The sequence below is a fragment of the Callorhinchus milii genome, unplaced genomic scaffold (assembly GCF_018977255.1).
Source record: "Callorhinchus milii isolate IMCB2004 unplaced genomic scaffold, IMCB_Cmil_1.0 Scaffold1, whole genome shotgun sequence".
Taxonomy (NCBI): domain Eukaryota; kingdom Metazoa; phylum Chordata; class Chondrichthyes; order Chimaeriformes; family Callorhinchidae; genus Callorhinchus; species Callorhinchus milii.
This window is the reverse complement of record NW_024704742.1, coordinates 91,456,449-91,474,039: the sequence shown is the minus strand read 5'-3', so window position 1 is coordinate 91,474,039 and position 17,591 is coordinate 91,456,449. Positions and strand designations below refer to the sequence as shown.

At 43.7% G+C, this 17,591-nt stretch overlaps 1 protein-coding gene and 1 non-coding gene across 2 annotated transcripts in view; one reads left to right on the top strand and one right to left on the bottom strand.

The window, feature by feature from the left end:
* The window catches only part of LOC103178071 (RNA exonuclease 1 homolog), a 29,878-nt gene extending 12,287 nt beyond the window's left edge, over positions 1 to 17,591 (bottom strand). The window contains exons 1-6 of the mRNA XM_042346832.1: positions 17,309 to 17,591; positions 16,752 to 16,811; positions 9,411 to 11,176; positions 3,716 to 3,944; positions 1,549 to 1,679; positions 1,314 to 1,451 (exon numbers count right to left, since the gene is read on the bottom strand). Coding sequence (XP_042202766.1) covers positions 1,314 to 1,451; positions 1,549 to 1,679; positions 3,716 to 3,944; positions 9,411 to 11,176; positions 16,752 to 16,811; positions 17,309 to 17,591 — 2,607 coding nt within the window. The remainder of the gene's footprint in view (positions 1 to 1,313; positions 1,452 to 1,548; positions 1,680 to 3,715; positions 3,945 to 9,410; positions 11,177 to 16,751; positions 16,812 to 17,308) is intronic.
* Positions 12,111 to 12,182, top strand: trnav-cac. Its single transcript has one exon. It is a non-coding gene; the product is annotated as a tRNA-Val (tRNA).

Genomic DNA, 17,591 nt, shown 5'->3' with positions numbered 1-17,591 from the left:
AAGTAGAGGTAAGAAGGGGGAAGGTGAAAGATATTGGAATTAAAAGATCTGACGCGATTTTAAGATTGCGAAATGGTCCCAATGGGCTGAAGGGACACTTCTTATTCTATTTTCCTATTTCAGATTACGAATGCTTGAGTTCATTGCTTTTAGCCATTTCCAATCTCCCAGCAACTGAGTAATCATCACCATGTGCAGAGGACTGATCATCTCACTCCCACTGATAAGCAGATCAACCAAATTCTCTTGTACATTTACAGTTAATATATAGATAGGAAAGGACGGCTATGATTAAATTGTACATCGGTGGTCGGGCCTTCAGCCTCTCTGCCCCCACCCTTTGGAACTCCATTCCACATACCCTTCCCCCCCATCCCTTCTGATCCCAACCCTCCGCTTGGGTGCAAATCCTCGACTGTCTAGCACTTTGGATTAGTGACTATCCTCCTTGGAGGGGAGGAAAGCGGGGTCTCCTTGGAGTTCAACTGGCTCCAAGGTGACATGCCTGGCAATGGAATGTTGGAATCGAGCCAGCCCTCTGCAGTGGTCTCGGTAGTCCGGTTCCTGAGCCAGGCAGGTCCACGGTATTCCAGGGCACTGCTGATGACAGCACAGCCAGCCTGGCTCATTGGCAGGACCTGGAAGGGGAGACCAGTCACTGGGGGCAGGGATTTATCCTACTCAGCTCATGTTAACCCTGCAAGCCACAGCCCTAATGGGTAAGGTGGTCCTAGCTGGACTAGCAGCAAGAAAGTTTGTCGAGCTAAGGGGTATTTGCTGGTTAGACTCCAGTTATACCCCAACGTATACTCTGGGGTCCCCAAGTCTTGCCAACCTGCACCTAATACTTTCCGGAATTAGGTAAGCAGGATGTGTCCCTCAAAGGAGCGAGTGTGCATTCCATTACAACAATCTATCTCTGGGATTTCCATGTGTAGATGGGATGTATGGAAACCTCAGTTTGTTTTGGATACTCTTAAACACAGCGATTGGTTTCTGCATGTGTCAGACACCCGGATGACCAAAAAGAAAAAAAGGCCTTGGGATGTGCTTCTGATGTGAAAGGCGCTATATAAATGTAGTTTGTTATAAGGAAAGTACAGATTGAAATAACTAACTACACAATGGAATTCAAAGGTGTGCATACTTACCAGATTCTTAAAGAGTACTTACTATACAAAGTATCAAACATTCATGCAAAATTCCTCTCCCAAAAAGTTGAGCAAAATGATTTCAACTTGGGTTTACTCAGCAACAGCAAGTTATGCACAATACCGTCGATAATGTCTCGAATTACTTCAAAATAAAGTTACCTTATTGAAGGCCTCTTGCTCAGTCGAGCAGATCTTTAAGAATTCTTCAATGAAAAAATTAAGGTATCGATGCCTGACCCTTTTGGAAATGTTAGAACCTCTTTCTGCAGAAGGAGCTGCTCTCTTCACATTAGTTCCCTGAAAAGACAATCAAAAGAAGCAGACATCAGTTTCATGATGGTTCAATTTTTTCTCAAAAAATCTTACTTTAAAAGGTAAATGACAAAAGCCTCACCTGTAGAACAGAGGTGCAATAGTCCTTCCTCTTGGATAAAGTACATGCAACCTTTGCCGCAATCTGAGAAACTGTCCGCTCTTTTAAGTGGGCATTATGGCTGGAGCTACTAAGTGTAGCAGACCTTCTTCCTGAGTTATTTGAAGAAACTAGAAACACTACCAGTTAGTGTCTTACTGTATTATAATAAATTCAGCAGCATCCAATCAATTCCCCCCAAACACACACCCATCCCTCGGGGGCCAAAGAGAAAGTAAAGGAGAGCAGGTAAGCAGGCTCTCCTTGGAGCTGAGCTACAAGGTTAATATAATAATAGCATTAGATATAGGGCTTGATCACACCTTCGAGACATCTCAATGCTTCACAGAATATATACTGTAAAGTGAATTGACTGTATATTATGGGCAAAACGCAGCAGCCAATTGCGCACAGCAGTATCCCACAAACAAGTCATGGATTGAGTCACCAAATTATTATTATTATTTTTTTTGCCTGAGGTTGATTGAATGTTGGAAATCAAGTCAATCTCTGTGGTTGTCTCTGGGCACTGCTAATGAAAGACCAGCCAGCCTAGATCAGCAGGCCCTGGGGCAACTAACCAATCACTAAGAGTCGGGATTCTTCCCACTTGGCACCTGTTAATCCTCCAAGCGCAAACCTTAAACACTTTAACAGATAGGCTGGTCCTAGCTGGTCATGCAGTGGGAAGCTTGTCACCCAGTGTTCTCAATGGCAGCCCAGGGGATTTTAGCTGGTTTCAGCCATTCCACAACTCACTCTGGGATCTACAAGCCTTGCCTCTTGCCAATCTATACCTAATATCCGTTCACTCCCTGGCACTACCCTACCTCCCCGGCACCTCCACTCGACTGGCACCAGCCTCCTGCTCGTCCCTCATGCTCCTGCTCCACCATTGGAGGTCGCGCTTTCAGCCACTACGTCCAGAAACCGTGGAACACTCTCCCTCAATCCCTCCGTCTTGCCCCCTTTCTCCCCTTTTTCCAAGTACAGTCTGAAAATCTTCCTTTTCGACCATGCTTACAGTCACCTCTCCCCCCACCCCTGGCTCGGTGTCAGGCTCCACCACTGTTAAGCAGTCTGTGTGGAGGGTGCTATATAAGTGCAAGTTGTTGTAATACTCTGAAATAGATAAGCAGGGTGTGTGGCTCCAGGGAGAGAATGCACAATCCATTTCAGACTGGGAAACTTCCCACACGTGACAATAGTGTGGAACTGTGTCTGGTTTGGATGCTCTCAAACATGGAGATAGTTCACAATGTGTCAGACACCCGGGGACCAAAAACATTTCCAATCTAGAGCTGAATGTTGTGCTGCGCGGCGCTCGCGGACCTCGAGGCGCACGGGGCTGGCTGTGGGTTGTCCAGATTCGAGCTGGGGCATCAGGAGCTCTGGGGCTCAAAGTCGAGGTCTCCCGTGGACGGGGAGCGTGGAGTGGAGTTGGAGGCAACCTACCTGGGATCAAGGCCCAAGGCGCCCGGAGCGAGGCTGGGACTGGCGCCTCGCTCTGGACCCGTGGCTCAATGTCCAGCGGGACCTGTGACACGGTCAGAGCCGTTGCCTGGGGCAGCTCAGCGGCGAGCGTGACCCATGGTGAGGCTGACGCAAGGTCTGAGGACTTCCCCGGTGAGGAGTTCGATGCCCAAGGCCACCCGGGGTGGTGCGGTGGGACTCGCAAGGGTCTCAGCACTAGCGCCCGCACCGCCATCCGGGACTCTGAGGGCTCAGCCAATCAACAACTGGCTGCCGCATGATGTTATCCCGCCCGCCTCATTTGAATCTCGAGGCCAGGACTCACAGGGAAGACATCACCGGCCCCATCACTGCCCCCATCACCTCACTGAGCCTCACCAGCCCAGCGGGCTAACCATGGCTCGCTGTACACTCCTGTCTGCTCCGAGTCTCAGCATGTGCACATTGGCTGCCACAATTGACCCGAGTTGCTTCCCCAAGATGTTCCCGACCCCATCCCCTTCAACCATGCCATTGGTCACACCCCTCCCCTCCCTTCTCCCCCTGACCCCAGCTCGGGTCTGAAATGCTGTACACTGTCCAGCGCCTTGGGACGTCCTCCCGACAAGAAAGGCGCTATACAAATGTAATCTTGTTGTTGTTGCCTGTGGCATTAGGAGAGCAGAGCATTTATTACCTGATTTTATGGCACCAACTGGTGGAGGGATTGCTCCTTGCACAAGTATTTTCTTTGAACAGGTAGGAGCAGCAGAGGAAGTGGTGGCAGCTTTATAGGCCTGAGCACCTTTCACATTGGCTGTCAGCTGTATAGCCTGCTGCTGCACTTGCACGATTCGATTCCGGCGCTGTAGCTTGGGCATCGGGAGGGAGCACGGAACAATTACTCGTCTGCAGACAGATTTTTCCTGATTGTAGATGAAACCAAAAATATACCCTTTAATAAGGCCAACAGTTACCCCATAAGTTCTAATTATAAACTACTATAGATGCACAGTTAGCTGTGTGAATGAGCCTGATCAAAATTATTGTCTGAGAACATAAAACCTACTTTAGCAAATTTTGAGATGTGTGCAATCCTCTTCTTTTGTCCTGGCACAGCATTTTTTGCCTTTGCGGATTCTTGCACATCTGGTTTTGTTTTGGCCGCTGTGACATTCTAAATAAATAATAATAATATTTGATAATCACATTGAGACGTCTCAAAGGATTCACAGAATAATTAGTACCGGTAAAGTGAATTGACTATTTTGTGAGTGAAATGTGGCAGCCAATTGCTCAAAGCAAACATGGTAGAGAAGACCATATGAAACACTGGTGTGCTTTTTTTTTATTCATTGCCCCACTTCAAACCAAGCATCACAAAATAATAATACTTGTATTTGATATAGCGCTTTTCATGTCTTCCAGACGTCACAAAGCATTTCACAGAATATACTATAAAGTGAATTGACTGTATATTTGTGGGCGAAACGCGGCAGCCAATTGCACACAGCAGTGTCCCACAAGCAGTTGTGGATTGATTGACTAAATTATTACTGCTTTTTTTCTTGAGGGATTATCAGGCGTGTGGAGTAAGGAAACTTGCCTAAGGTTTCGCCCTGCCAGGAATCAAACCCAGGTCTCACGCTTGTGAGCCAAGTGCTCTAATCACTGAGCTACAATGCATTGGGTCCAATAAAATAATCCTTGCATTTAATATAGTGATCTTCCTGACCAACATTGTTAGAAATGAATCCTGCAAATCCAGCAGAAAGCTATACAAGTGACAGCCAACGTATAAAGCTGCCACCGCTTCCTCTGCTGCTTCTACCTACTCTGAACTGAAAAAAAATTGTACAACGATCAATCCCTGGACCAGTTGAGGCCACAAAATTTGGTAATAATCCAATTCAGAGTTCATATGGAAAAGGACAAGGAACCATCTAAGGTGAAGATACTCAACTGGAAGAGGGCAAATTTCAGTGAGTTAAAAAGGGACCTAGCCAAGGTGGACTGGAAAGAAAGATTGGCAGGTAAACGACTAAAGAGCAGTGGTCTTCAAGGATGAGATAGCTCGGGGGCAGAATAAATACATTCCCACAAAAGGGAAAAGTAGGGCATTCAAACCTCCCTGGATGACGAAAGTAATTGTATCTAGAATTAAGCAGAAAAAGGAGGTGTATGACAAATGTCAAACCCAAGATACAGAAGACAACCAAATAGAATATAGGAAGTGCAGAAGAGAACTGAAAAAGGAAATAAGAGGGGCTAAAAGATTATACGAAAAAAGGTTAGAGGGTAACATTAAAGGGAATTCTAAAATATTTTACAAACATATCAAGAAAAAAAATTTAGTCAAAGGTAGGGTGGGGCCAATTAAGGACCAAGGCAGAAATCTTATTGTGGAGGCAGAGGGCATGGCTGATGTACTGAATGAGTACTTTGCATCTGTCTTCACAAAAGAAGTGGATGCACCAAATGTCGCAGTATCGGCAGAGAGGGTAGAGGAAATGGATAGGATAAGTATAAACAGAGAGGAAGTACTGAAAAAGTTGATTGGGCTGAAGGTAGATAAGTCGCCCGGTCTGGGCTGGATGCAGCCAAGGGTACTGTGGGAGGCACGGGTACAAATAGCGGAGGCTTTGGCTACAATTTTTCAATCTTCGTTGGACACAGGAGTGGTGCCAGAGGACTGGAGAGTGGCCAATGTTACTCCTCTGTACAAAAAAGGACAGAAGGACAATCCTGGGAACAACAGGCCAGTCAGCCTAACATCAGTAGTGGGGAAACTCCTGGAGACTATAATCCAGGACAGAATAAATCTTCACTTAGAAGAATATGGGTTAATTAGGGAAAGCCAGTACAGATTTGTTAAAGGCAAATCTTGTCTGATAAATCTAATAGAATTTTTCAATGAGGTAACGGAGAGGGTGGATAAAGGTAGTGCAGTTGATGTAGTTTATATGGACTTTCAAAAGGCATTTGACAAAGTGCTACATGAAAGACTTGTAAGAAAGATAGAAGCCCATAGTATAAAAGGAACAGTGGTAGCATGGATCCAGAACTGGCTGGGAGACAGAAAGCAGAGAGTTGTGGTGAATGGCTCTCGACGAATGGCTTCTCCTCTCGACGAATGGCTTCTCCTCCACCCCCCGTACTGTCTCATGTGGTGTCCCTCAGGGCTCTGTCCTCGGTCCCCTCATCTTCATCCTCTATATGCTCCCCCTCGGTGACATCATCCGCAGACATGGAGTTAACTTCCACATGTATGCGGATGACACCCAACTCTACCTTTCCTCCTCTACTCTCAACTCCACGACCACCGATGTCCTGACAGCCTGCCTGTCCAACATCGAGTCCTGGACGAGAGACAACTTTCTTCAGCTCAACGTGCGAAAAACCAAGGCCCTCCTGATTGGCTCACGTCAGCGCCTTCGCACCTCAGGCGCCGACACCATCAGCATCCAAGGCTGCACTCTCCACCTCTCAAAGCCAGTCAGGAACCTCGGCGTTTTGTTCAACCCTGAGTTGTCCTTTCTCCCTCACATCCGCACCACAACTGGCACCGCCTTCCATCACCTCCGGAACATCGCCAGACTACGGCACTACCTCACCCCTCACGGTGCTGAAACACTGGTCCATGCCTTTGTCACCTCAAGGCTGGACTATGGGAACTCTCTCCTCGCCGGCCTTCCCGCCACCTCCCTCCACAAGCTGCAGGTCATTCAGAACTCTGCAGCTCGTGTACTGTCCCGCACCCGGCTTCGCGACCACATCACTCCCACCCTCGCTCGCCTCCACTGGCTCCCCATCCCCCAGAGGATTGATTTCAAGATCCTCATCCTCACCTACAAGGCCATTCACGGCCTTGCTCCCTCCTACCTCTCCAACCTACTATCCCCCTACCTACCTGCCCGTACCCTCCGTTCCTCTGGCTCCGGTCTGCTCCACGTCCCCCGCCCCAATCGCCCTACCATCGGTGGTCGGGCTTTCAGCCTCTCAGCCCCTAGGCTCTGGAACTCCATCCCCCAGTGCCTTCGCCGCCTCCTCCCTCTCCTCCTTCAAGGCCGGTCTCAAAACCTTTCTCTTTGACCGAGCCTTCAGCTCCCCTCTCGACTCTCTTCGCCCTCCTCACTCCCTCCCTTCCCTCCCCTCACCCTGACCATTTCCCCCCTCCTCGCTCCCTCCCTTCCCTCCCCTCACCCTGACCATTTCCCCCCTGCTCGGGTCATGACCCAACTGTGCAGCGCCTTGGGACGTCCTCCTGACGTGAAAGGCGCTTTATAAATGGAATCTTGTTGTTGTTGCTTTTCTGACTGGAAGGAAGTGTACAGTGGTGTCCCCCAGGGATCGGTATTAGGACCAATGCTCTTCCTATATACATAAATGATCGGGACTTGGGTATAGCAAGTACCATTTCCAAGTTTGTGGACAACACAGTTAGGTAGGGTGGTAAACACTGAGAAGGATAGTAGCCAACTGCAGGAAGACATAGACAGAATGGTAAAATGGGCAGACACATGGCAGATGAATTTCAATGTGGAGAAATGTGAGGTAATGCATTTTGGTAGAAAGAATGAGGGGAGGCAATACAGGCTGGTAATACAATCTTAAGGGGGTTAAAAGAACAGAGAGACCTGGGGGTTCAGGTAAATGAATCCTTGAAGGTGGCAGGACAGGTAAATAAAGCTGTAGAAAGGGCATATGGGATACTAGGCTTTATAAATAGGGGCATAGAGTACAAGAGTCAGGAGGTTATGATTAACGTATATAAAACACTGGTTAGGCCTCAGTTAGAATACTGCACCCAGTTCTGGGCACCACACTATAGGAATTATGTTAAGGCATTGGAAAGGGTACAGAGGAGATTTACAAGGATGGTACCAGGAATGAGGGACTTTGATTATGAGGAAAGGTTAGAGAGGATGGGATTATTCTCATTGGAGCAGAGAAGGTTACGAGGAGACCTAATAGAGGTTTTCAAAATCATGAGGGGATTTGATAAGTTAGAAAGGGAAAAACTGTTTCCACTGGTGGGCGTGTCAGTGACTCGAGGTCACAGATTTAAAATAGTCTCTAAAAGAAGCAGAGGGGAGGCGAGAAGAAATGTTTTCACGCAGTGAGTTGTTCGAATCTGGAATGCATTGCCTGAAAGGGTGGTGGAGGCTGATTCGATAACAACTTTTAAAAACGCAGTGGATGGGTATTTGAGGAGCACAGGTTTGCAGGGTTATGGGGAAAGGGCTGGGGAGTGGGATTGACATTACATTGCTCTTTTCAAACAGCCGGCACAGACTCAATGAGCTGAATGGCCTCTTTTTGTGTTGTACAATTCTATGATTCTATGAACTGCTCTACTCTCCTAATGCGGCAGCACAAAATTCAATTTGAAATCCTATTTTTTGGGGGGGGGGCGAAACCAGACCCCATGTTTGAGGATATCCAAACCAGACAGAGGTCCACGCATGAATATAATAATAATCCTTGCATTTGATATAGCGCTTTTCACATCGGGAGGATGTCCCAAAGCGCTTCACAGAACACACTGTAAAGTGAATTGACTGTATATGTGTGGGCGAACGCGGCAGCCAATTGTGCACAGCAATGTCCCACAAACAGTCGTAGATTGAAAATGACCAATTTATTATTGTTTTTGGAGGGATTATTATTATTAGGCGTGTGGAGTAAGGAAACTTGCCCAAGGTTTCGCCCTGCCTGGAATACGACCTACATATGTCTCAAACCTCTTCACAGAATATACTGTAAAGTTTAGCAACTGTATTTTGTAGGCAAATACCACTGACTTTAAAGTTGTCTATGTTCCAACTTGTGTATGCTGACATTCAAATACAGTGCTGGGAGTAAACTGCATTGTCTGAGGTGCCATCCTTCAAATGAGACATTAAAACTATGTCCCACCTGCCTGTCCAGGTGGCTGATAAAGATCCCATAGCAACATTTCAAAAAAAAAAAAAAAAAAAAAGGAATTGAGTTTCTCTCAGTGTCCTGGCTAACAAATCCCAAATAAAATTAAGTCACTCACTGCTTGGCTGTTTGTGGGGCATTGCTGTGACAAATTTTGCTGAGATCACCCACAAAAGCCAATTACACCACTTTATAATAAATCCTGTGAAGCACTTTGAGATGTCTTGAGACAAGACACTATATCAAATGCAATTATTATTGCTTCTTTAATATACTGCAATTACCAAATAATTTGTGCTTTTGTGTATATATATACACACACATATTACAAAAATACACGTAGAAAACACAACTGACCAAAATCAATAAGTTAGACAATCATCTTATGTATGAAGTATTCAACTTTTAACAAAATGTTCAGTGTTTTAGTCTTTCCAAAAGAGACAATGTAAACATACAGTAAATACCTGTTTAGCTTCTGTTCCACTGTCTTTAGTTTCTTGTTTGGAGGATTCATTAAAAATCCTAAAGCATTCCTCCATTGGGTCAGATTCAGAAAAGTCTAGATCTTCATCTAAAAGTGAACTGGACACATCTTCCTCTGAAAGAGACAATTCCTCCCCTCTATCAATTGTATTTCGTAGACTCTCATCTCCCTTTTTCAAACCCTCAGCCCCTTTTTCATCATCAAAAATGTCACCTTGGTTCGGCCACTTTTGTCCTTGCTGATTGATCCTTGAGGTATTGTTACCCAAGTCATCACTGTATTTGCTCTCATTGACAGCACCCTGACCACTGCACTTCAGTACAGTGCATGCAGTCTGCCAATTGACTTCCAGATTTGTGTAGCTGGTTTCAGGCAGTCTCTTGGACGCTCTGTAATGCGATTCTTCATAGATTTTTTCTTTCATAGCTTCACGTTTCTGACACACCACTTTGGACTCATCAGGTATAAATTCACTTCCAAGTTCCTGATCCAGAGATTTTGCAGGTTTAGTGGCATTTGCACAAGTCCCCGAATTTATCTTTTTAACCATTTCTAGACCCAACAGCTTTCTTTTTCCAGATTTGCTCGGAAGCCCATAGCTTCTGCTGCTCTCATTCACGGGACCATCTGTTAAGGTGAATGGATTGCTCTCATTTGAGTTACATTTTTGTTTTTCTTGCAAATCCCCTGAATAGATACCACATTTGCTGTTACCATCCTTCATTGCTGAAAAGCCATCGGTATCAGTCGTTGATTTTCTCACGTCCACCAGTAGAGCGGTGGCCTCAGCCTTCTTGCGCTGCCTTACTTTACGAATTAAACTAAGATTCAAAATAGTATTATCAGTTCTCTCACTCTGGAACCTCTTCTTGGCAGCTGGCTTTTGAATGGAAAGAGGCATCTTAGGAATATCATCATCATCGTCAGATTCCTGCAAGCTTACTGCTGATTTTAAACATTTAGCATTTCTCTTCCTGGTTGCAAACTCCTTCACAAGGGGTGGAATTTCTGGAATATCAATAACAAGCTCATCAGATGACTCCTGCAAACTGAATTCTGATTCAGAGCTCCTCGCTCTTTTGGATGCTAGCGAGTGCCTCTTTTCATGGTTGTGCTCAATGGAACTCTGAAATCGTTCCTTTTCCTCCATATTTTGCTTCCCGAGATATTGGCTCCCAAAATTAGTAGAATAGTTCATCAGTGGGTCATACTCTAAGTCATTGCATAGCCTGTGATTACCATTCATATACTTATTATGCAGATCTGTGCACTCACTGTGTGTTGTCTTGGAAATGGCCATGGTTTCATGCTGAAATAAATGTTTCTCTTCAGCTTGCTCAGTCAAATCACTGAGTGAGCTCTTACTTACAGAACTGTTAGATATCGAAGTTGGATTGAAGATAATGTGGTTGAATTGGGCATCTGGTACTTCACACACTGATACACGCTGAAGAGATGGTAAAACATTCTTCACCTTAGGAGTAGGAGAGCTGTAGTTATAGTCATTGCTTGTCGATGGGGTCATCGAGTCACACGACTCACATTCCAGCAACGACTTATACTTCAAAAGCTTCTGCTGTTGCTCTTGCACCTCACTCTTGACCACCTCAATAGCTTTGCTGACCTTTTCCAATTCAAGCACTGTATGCGCAACTTCAGGCAATTTGGGCAAATCATTTTGCTCCTCCAATACCTTAAGACCCACAGCTGTAGAGAATTCAAATTCGGATGGCACAGCTACAGAGTCTGTTAAAAAAAATTAAGACCTAGTACACAAGATTGATTACTGTAATCAAGGAGAGAATACACATTATCAAGTCAATGGAAACTATAAATAGTTGCCTTCATTTGGGTTTCTAAACATTCTAGACATATTAGTCTACAAAGAAAATTTGGTGTGTTAAAAACAGAAACTCAGCCATGAAATGAAAACAGTAACAAAAAACCAACATATCTTTTTTTAAAAAAGGGTAATGTGACACATTAAAACCATCAGGTTCTCAATGAAATGGGTCAAGATCTACCCAGATGTACCAGCTGATCAACAACAACTTGCATTTATATAATATATTTATATTTGATATAGCGCCTTATCACTTCTTTGAAATGTCTCAAAGCGCTTCACAGAATATACTGTAAAGTGAATTGACTATTTCGTGGGAGAAACGCGGCAGCCAATTGGTGCACAGCAGTGTCCCACAACGGGGACCAAATTATTATTTTTATTGGGAGGGATTATTGCCCCAGGAAAATGATCGGCCAATCGACTAACACCTGACCTCCTACTTACTGCTAGGTAAACAGAGGTGTGTGGAGTAAGGAAATCTGCCCAAGGTTTTGCCCCACCCGGGAATCGAGCCCAGGTCCTCTCGCTTGTGAAACGAGCGTTCCAACCACTAAGCTACAAGAATCCACTCGTGCAGGGTAGCACAGTGCTTCCGATCGTTCCCAGAGTAAAAGCAAAGTGAGATTCCAAACTGGTAGGAGGTCGGGCAAGAACAGATTTATGTCTCAAAATTATTTATTAAGGCAAACAGAGAAACAAAGCTTTCTCTATAGAGAAAAGAAGGAAATAAATATTAGATGGTAAGTTACCCAGCCCACCCTGCCATACACCACCTACTGGTCAGCTAAACAGCAGAAGCAAAGGCCAGAGAAGTTATTAACCCACTAGCTGTGGAGTCCTGTAGCTCAGTGGTTAGAGCATTCGCCTCACAAGCGAGAAGCCTGGGTTCGATTCCCAGCAGGGCGAAAGCTTGGGCACGTTTCCTTACTCCACCCGCCTGATAACAATCCCTTAAAAAAAAAATTGGTCAAACAATCTACGACTGTTTGTGGGACACTGCTATGCGCAATTGGCTGCTGCATTTCACCCACAAATGTACAGTCAATTCACTTTACAGTATATTCTGTGAAGCACTTTGAGACGTCTAGAAGACATGAAAAGCGCTTTATCAAATGCAAAGATCATTATAGCTCAATCAAGGAATTATCCAAAGAGTTTCGAATGAAAGGAGGAAAAACAATTTTTTTTAAACTGTCTCCCAGTGGAATACATCTTAGAAGTTCTACGGTACAATTAGCTATCCAACTCCTTAAGCTTCATTTGTGAGCCTCAACTGCAATATGAAGATGCTGAAGAGTCAGATCAAAATCCTGTCCATACACATGCACTTTCCAGATGGTTATTAGTCAGTGATCAGTAAAGGGAGTGCTAGTATTATACTTCCTGTACCCGGCACCATGGCACAAATTACAGTCTCTTCTCAAAGCCTGAAAAAAAATCAAAGAACAACCATTTAAATTATCTAAAGGACTAATGCAGGTTAGTTTAATTTGAGGAGCAGCTACTCTGACCACACAGTCAACAACAACTTGCATGTATATAATGCCAGTCACACAGTGTAGCATCCCAATCCCCAATAGTTCCAAGTGGCAGGAGATCAGGACAGTTATAACACACAAGGAAAGGTTTCTTGGAAGATATCCTTATAATCAAGGCAACATAAAAAGCTCAACTACAAGGCAAACATTGTACAGACAGAAAAAGCAAGGCTGGCGATACTTGCCTTCGCTCCTCCTCTTTCAATAATGTTAAAAATAAATCCGTCTTTCTACACCAGAATAAAGAACAGATAAACACCTCTCTAATACCAGGACAGGAATTAACATAAATGGTGACCATCATGCCCAAATGAAAAAAACATTAGACCCTAGGGTAGCTTAATGGTTAAACTGACCATGAAATTTGGCTCTGAGCTATACAAACCAGAATAGCCCCAGATTTCATCCCCTGGCATATGCAGAGTTATTTTAAATTTAAAGGGGATGGAAAAGCTCAGAACACACTGCTGATTAGTTTGCTAACCAATGTTGTTTTTGGTCAGCCAGATATCTGACGCATGCAGAAACCCATCAATTTAAGAATACCCAAAGCCAGACTACACGAACAACAAATTATTAAATTGCAGGTAGGTCTCTTGAGGTCTGCACTGGATCAGCTGGGATGCCCTGGGCAGTCAAAACAGCTGCCCAGGATCACACACCTTGGGGTGACCACTAAAGTGTGGATGGCAACATCCACAAAACTCAGTCAAACACCAGTCACCCCCTTAAGTAATAAGAAAGGAAAACTGAGGGGATAAATAATTCCCTTAAAACACCATCACCTGAGCATGTGGCCACTAACCAACCAACCTATCATAGGAACATATAGGAATAAAAGACCAGGAGTAGGCCATTAAGCCCCTCGAGCCTGTTCCAACATACTATTTGATCATGGCTGATCTGTACCTGAATTCCAATTATTAAATTATCATTAAATTCTTCTTAATTCAACTCAATCCCACTGAGGGGAATGCTAGCAAAAAATAACCAGCATCAAACAGGTGAAAATTAATAGGATAATATGCATTAATCAGATAGCTATCCCTGTCTTACCAAATGGATAGATTTGCATCAAATTTTAACAAGAAAAAAAGTGAATGCATGCACAGTTAAGCAACATTTTTGGACCAATTGCACTTGGCCTCCCTCCTGCAGTGTGGAGCTGCTGTGTGCTGCCTGCCCCTGGCTCCCCTCCTCCTTACCCTGGGCTACAACACAGGCTGCTTGGCTGGCATGTCTAAAGTGACAGAAGGGGCGCTGACAGGAGTCACAGCTCAGAAAAGGGCAGGAGAAATCCAGAAAAAGCCAGCAGATCTCAGCATCTCGCCAGCCTCCAGAGAGAGAGAGTAACAAACCTCCCTCCCTCCAGCCACACTGTCTAACCCAGATATTTAACATAGGCCCCCTCTCCAGTCACTGCAAACACCTGCTGCTCAGCCCATTCCCATTCAATGTTACCACAGACACCTTAACTGTGTGTGGCTTGAAATCTATTCCCTTCCCAGTTCAATTAGACCAGAAAATAAGGGGAATCCACAACAGGTCAATCAACTCAGTTACTGAAATCTTATTGAGTGACAATAATCTTTGTGTTCATCTCTTTCTCTCTTTCCCTCCCTCTTTTCTGGGATTGAGCCCATTAGTCCTGCAAAATGGAGAATGCTGGAAATCTGAAATTAAAGCAGAATCTGTTGAACCTGCAGATCAGGCCAACCACATCTTGAAATAGAAATTTAAGTAACAAATTTGGCTCTGAGCTCTCAAATGTCTGACTTCAATAGTCTAGGCTGAGGCTCGAATGTAGTGCTGGGGGAGTGCTACATTTGTGGAGGTGCTGTCCTCCACATGCACAGTACTCCCCCAGTTCTACATTGGAGAGATTCTGTGTTTGATATAAGAATAATAATCCTTTGATTTGGTATAACACCTTTCATGTCGGGAGAACATCACAAAGAGCTTCACAGGATTTACTGTGTAAAGTGCAGTGACTGTTTTTTGTATGCATATGTGGCAACATAACAAACCGATAGCATGTTATCATTTCCTAATAATTGAAAGTGTCTCACAATTTCCTGTAAATTGATTTTTAAGGTTCAGCCGGTTATACTAATAATGTTAATCCTTGCATGTGATATAGCACCTTATCACATCTTCGAGATATCTCAAACACTTCACAGTATATACTGTAAAGTGAATTGACTATTTTGTGAACAGGAAGACAACACCTCAGTTTAACCTTTCATCCAAACAACAGCACCACCACAAATGCATCACTCCCTCAGCACTACAATGGAGTGTCAGCCTAAACTAGGGGTCTCCAACCGGTCGATCACCACTAGGTGTCCACTTGCGCTTGCTTAATAAAGATAAGAGGAAGAAGCGATATTTACCACAATTATTTCGAGATAAGTATATGAAATACTTTATGTTTTGTTTCTAATCTAATTAAATAATTATGCAGTTCTCATTCCACTTGTTATTTTGATGATGTGCGAGAGCACCACATAGTGGCGATAGACTAGAGTTGGCAACTGCTGGCCGATGAGTTCAAAGTCCAAAATTTATTACTTATATTTCTATTTCAAATAACGGTTGACTTACTCTGCACTTTTAACAATTTTTGCTTTTACTCCTCCCGACTTGAAAGGCGCTGTGTAAATGTAACCCTTGACTGTTTGTGGAGCACTGCAATGCATAATTGGCTGACGCGTTTCGCCCACAAAATACACAGTCACTACACTTTACAGTATATTCTGTGAAGCGCTTTGAGATGTCTCAACAATGTGATAAGGCGCTTCTCAAATGCAAGGATTATTAGTATTTTTGATTTCCAGCGTTTGCAGGATAATTCCTCAGGACATGGGCTCAATCTCAGAAGAGAGAGAGACAAATGGACCATTTAATTATTTTAGACAGAAAATAGTGGATAAGAAGCAAGGGCTACTCATGATATAAGTGGCGGTAGATTGTGTCAGCAAATTCAAGAGAGAGTTAGATAGTTACATGTTATAAAAATCAATTGAGGATTATGAGAGGTAGAGCAGTGTTTGATGGACACCAATGTTTTTCTGGTCTTGTACATCACTGAGTTAAAAGCTTGCCAAAAGGATGTGAGAGGTTTGCATCGCAAGAATACGTTGTAACTCAGGTTAATTGCTCATAATAATACTTAACACCAATTAATGACAATAAGTTCTGATATATTTTATTGTACTTTTGGTCAGAGATTGCCTCGGTTGTTTCCAATAGTTCTAAATAACAAACATTTCATATCTACAATAATTCATTTCATACGCTTTCAAAGTTCAAAACAACCATCCAAACAATTATAATGATCACTTTTTTCACAATTAAACTTTTTTTTACAGAAGTCACAAACAGTTTTGAACTCCAAATTGAAAGGGACTTTTTATAAAAGCTAAATTTTTTATATTGAGGTTGTGGGATAATGCAGCCTGTGGATTTTGACAAATGTTTCCAATGCTCTTCTGAGATTGATGTGCCAAGGAGCACCCTTGGGATGTGATCGGCAAAGGGATGAACGTAGAGCATGAATCTAAAGTAGCTGCATAATCCTGACATGAATAATTATTCCACATTAGGGTTAAGGTAACTGTACTAAGTTATAGTTACAAATACAATGTATAAACACCGCTATTACTTTGGCAAATCATTTATTAGAAAATATCCCAAAGATTTCTCCAGTTGTTTGTGATCTCAGCTGTGACAGCATTATACTGTACTACAATTTGCCTCAGTATCTATTGGGGGAGAAAATCAGACAGGATTACCATTCTTGAGCACTGCACTGTCCACTTTTATCTGTTGGAAGGTTTGTTTGTGGACGTTGTGTGAGGACAGAGTTGGACTTGACTGTGAATTCCCCTCCCCAGCCCTGGTGAATAGGTTGCTCATACTCACTGTCTATGCTCACATGTCAAGTATGGGCACTTGGGCATGGTGAAGGTGCTGGAGAAGATTTGCTGCCTGTAATCTAAAAGTGCAGATCATTATATGTCAACACCTTCAGGAGCAGAGGGGAGATATTCTGGAAAGGGTGAGGAGAGGTTTCCTTCTCAAGGGATCATTTGGTTTGGATCATCCAAACTAGACATTAAAAGTTCCAAGAGTTTTACCCAGCCGGTCAGGAAAAATATGAATATCCAAATTAATAATAATCTTTGCATTTGATATAGAGCCTTATCAAGTCATTGAGACATCTCAAAGCGCTTCACAGAATATATATTTAAAGTGAGCATAAAGTGGCAGCCAATTGCGCACAGCAATGTCCCACAAACATTTGTGGATTGAGTGACCACATTTTTGGGTGGGAGGGATTATTACCCCTGAAAAGCAATCTGACAATTGACTTATTCCTTGGTAAACAGCGGCATATGAAATAAGGAAACTTGCCTAAGAGATAACTGTTGTGCCAGTAACGACAGTGTTAGTTTCAACAGTGGAGTCCATCCGGTGTAAGTATTCTCTTGCCTATTGCAGCTGGATGTTGCAGATCAGTTTCCAGGTCATCACTTTTAGGTGTAGGTTCAGGATGTTCCAAAGTGGTCTCTTTCAAAGATGTTAATACGCAGGTCTCATACACACGGAATGAAGCAAAGGCAGCTGCCACAATGCAGGAGGCTCCCAATATGTACCACCAGCTGAACGAGGCAAAAGAAGCTCCTTTCAACACACAATAAAGTCCAAAGAGAACCAGGAGAATCAGTGAGAACAACTGTATGCAGACAGGAGGATTTGACGTTTTCTTTGACAT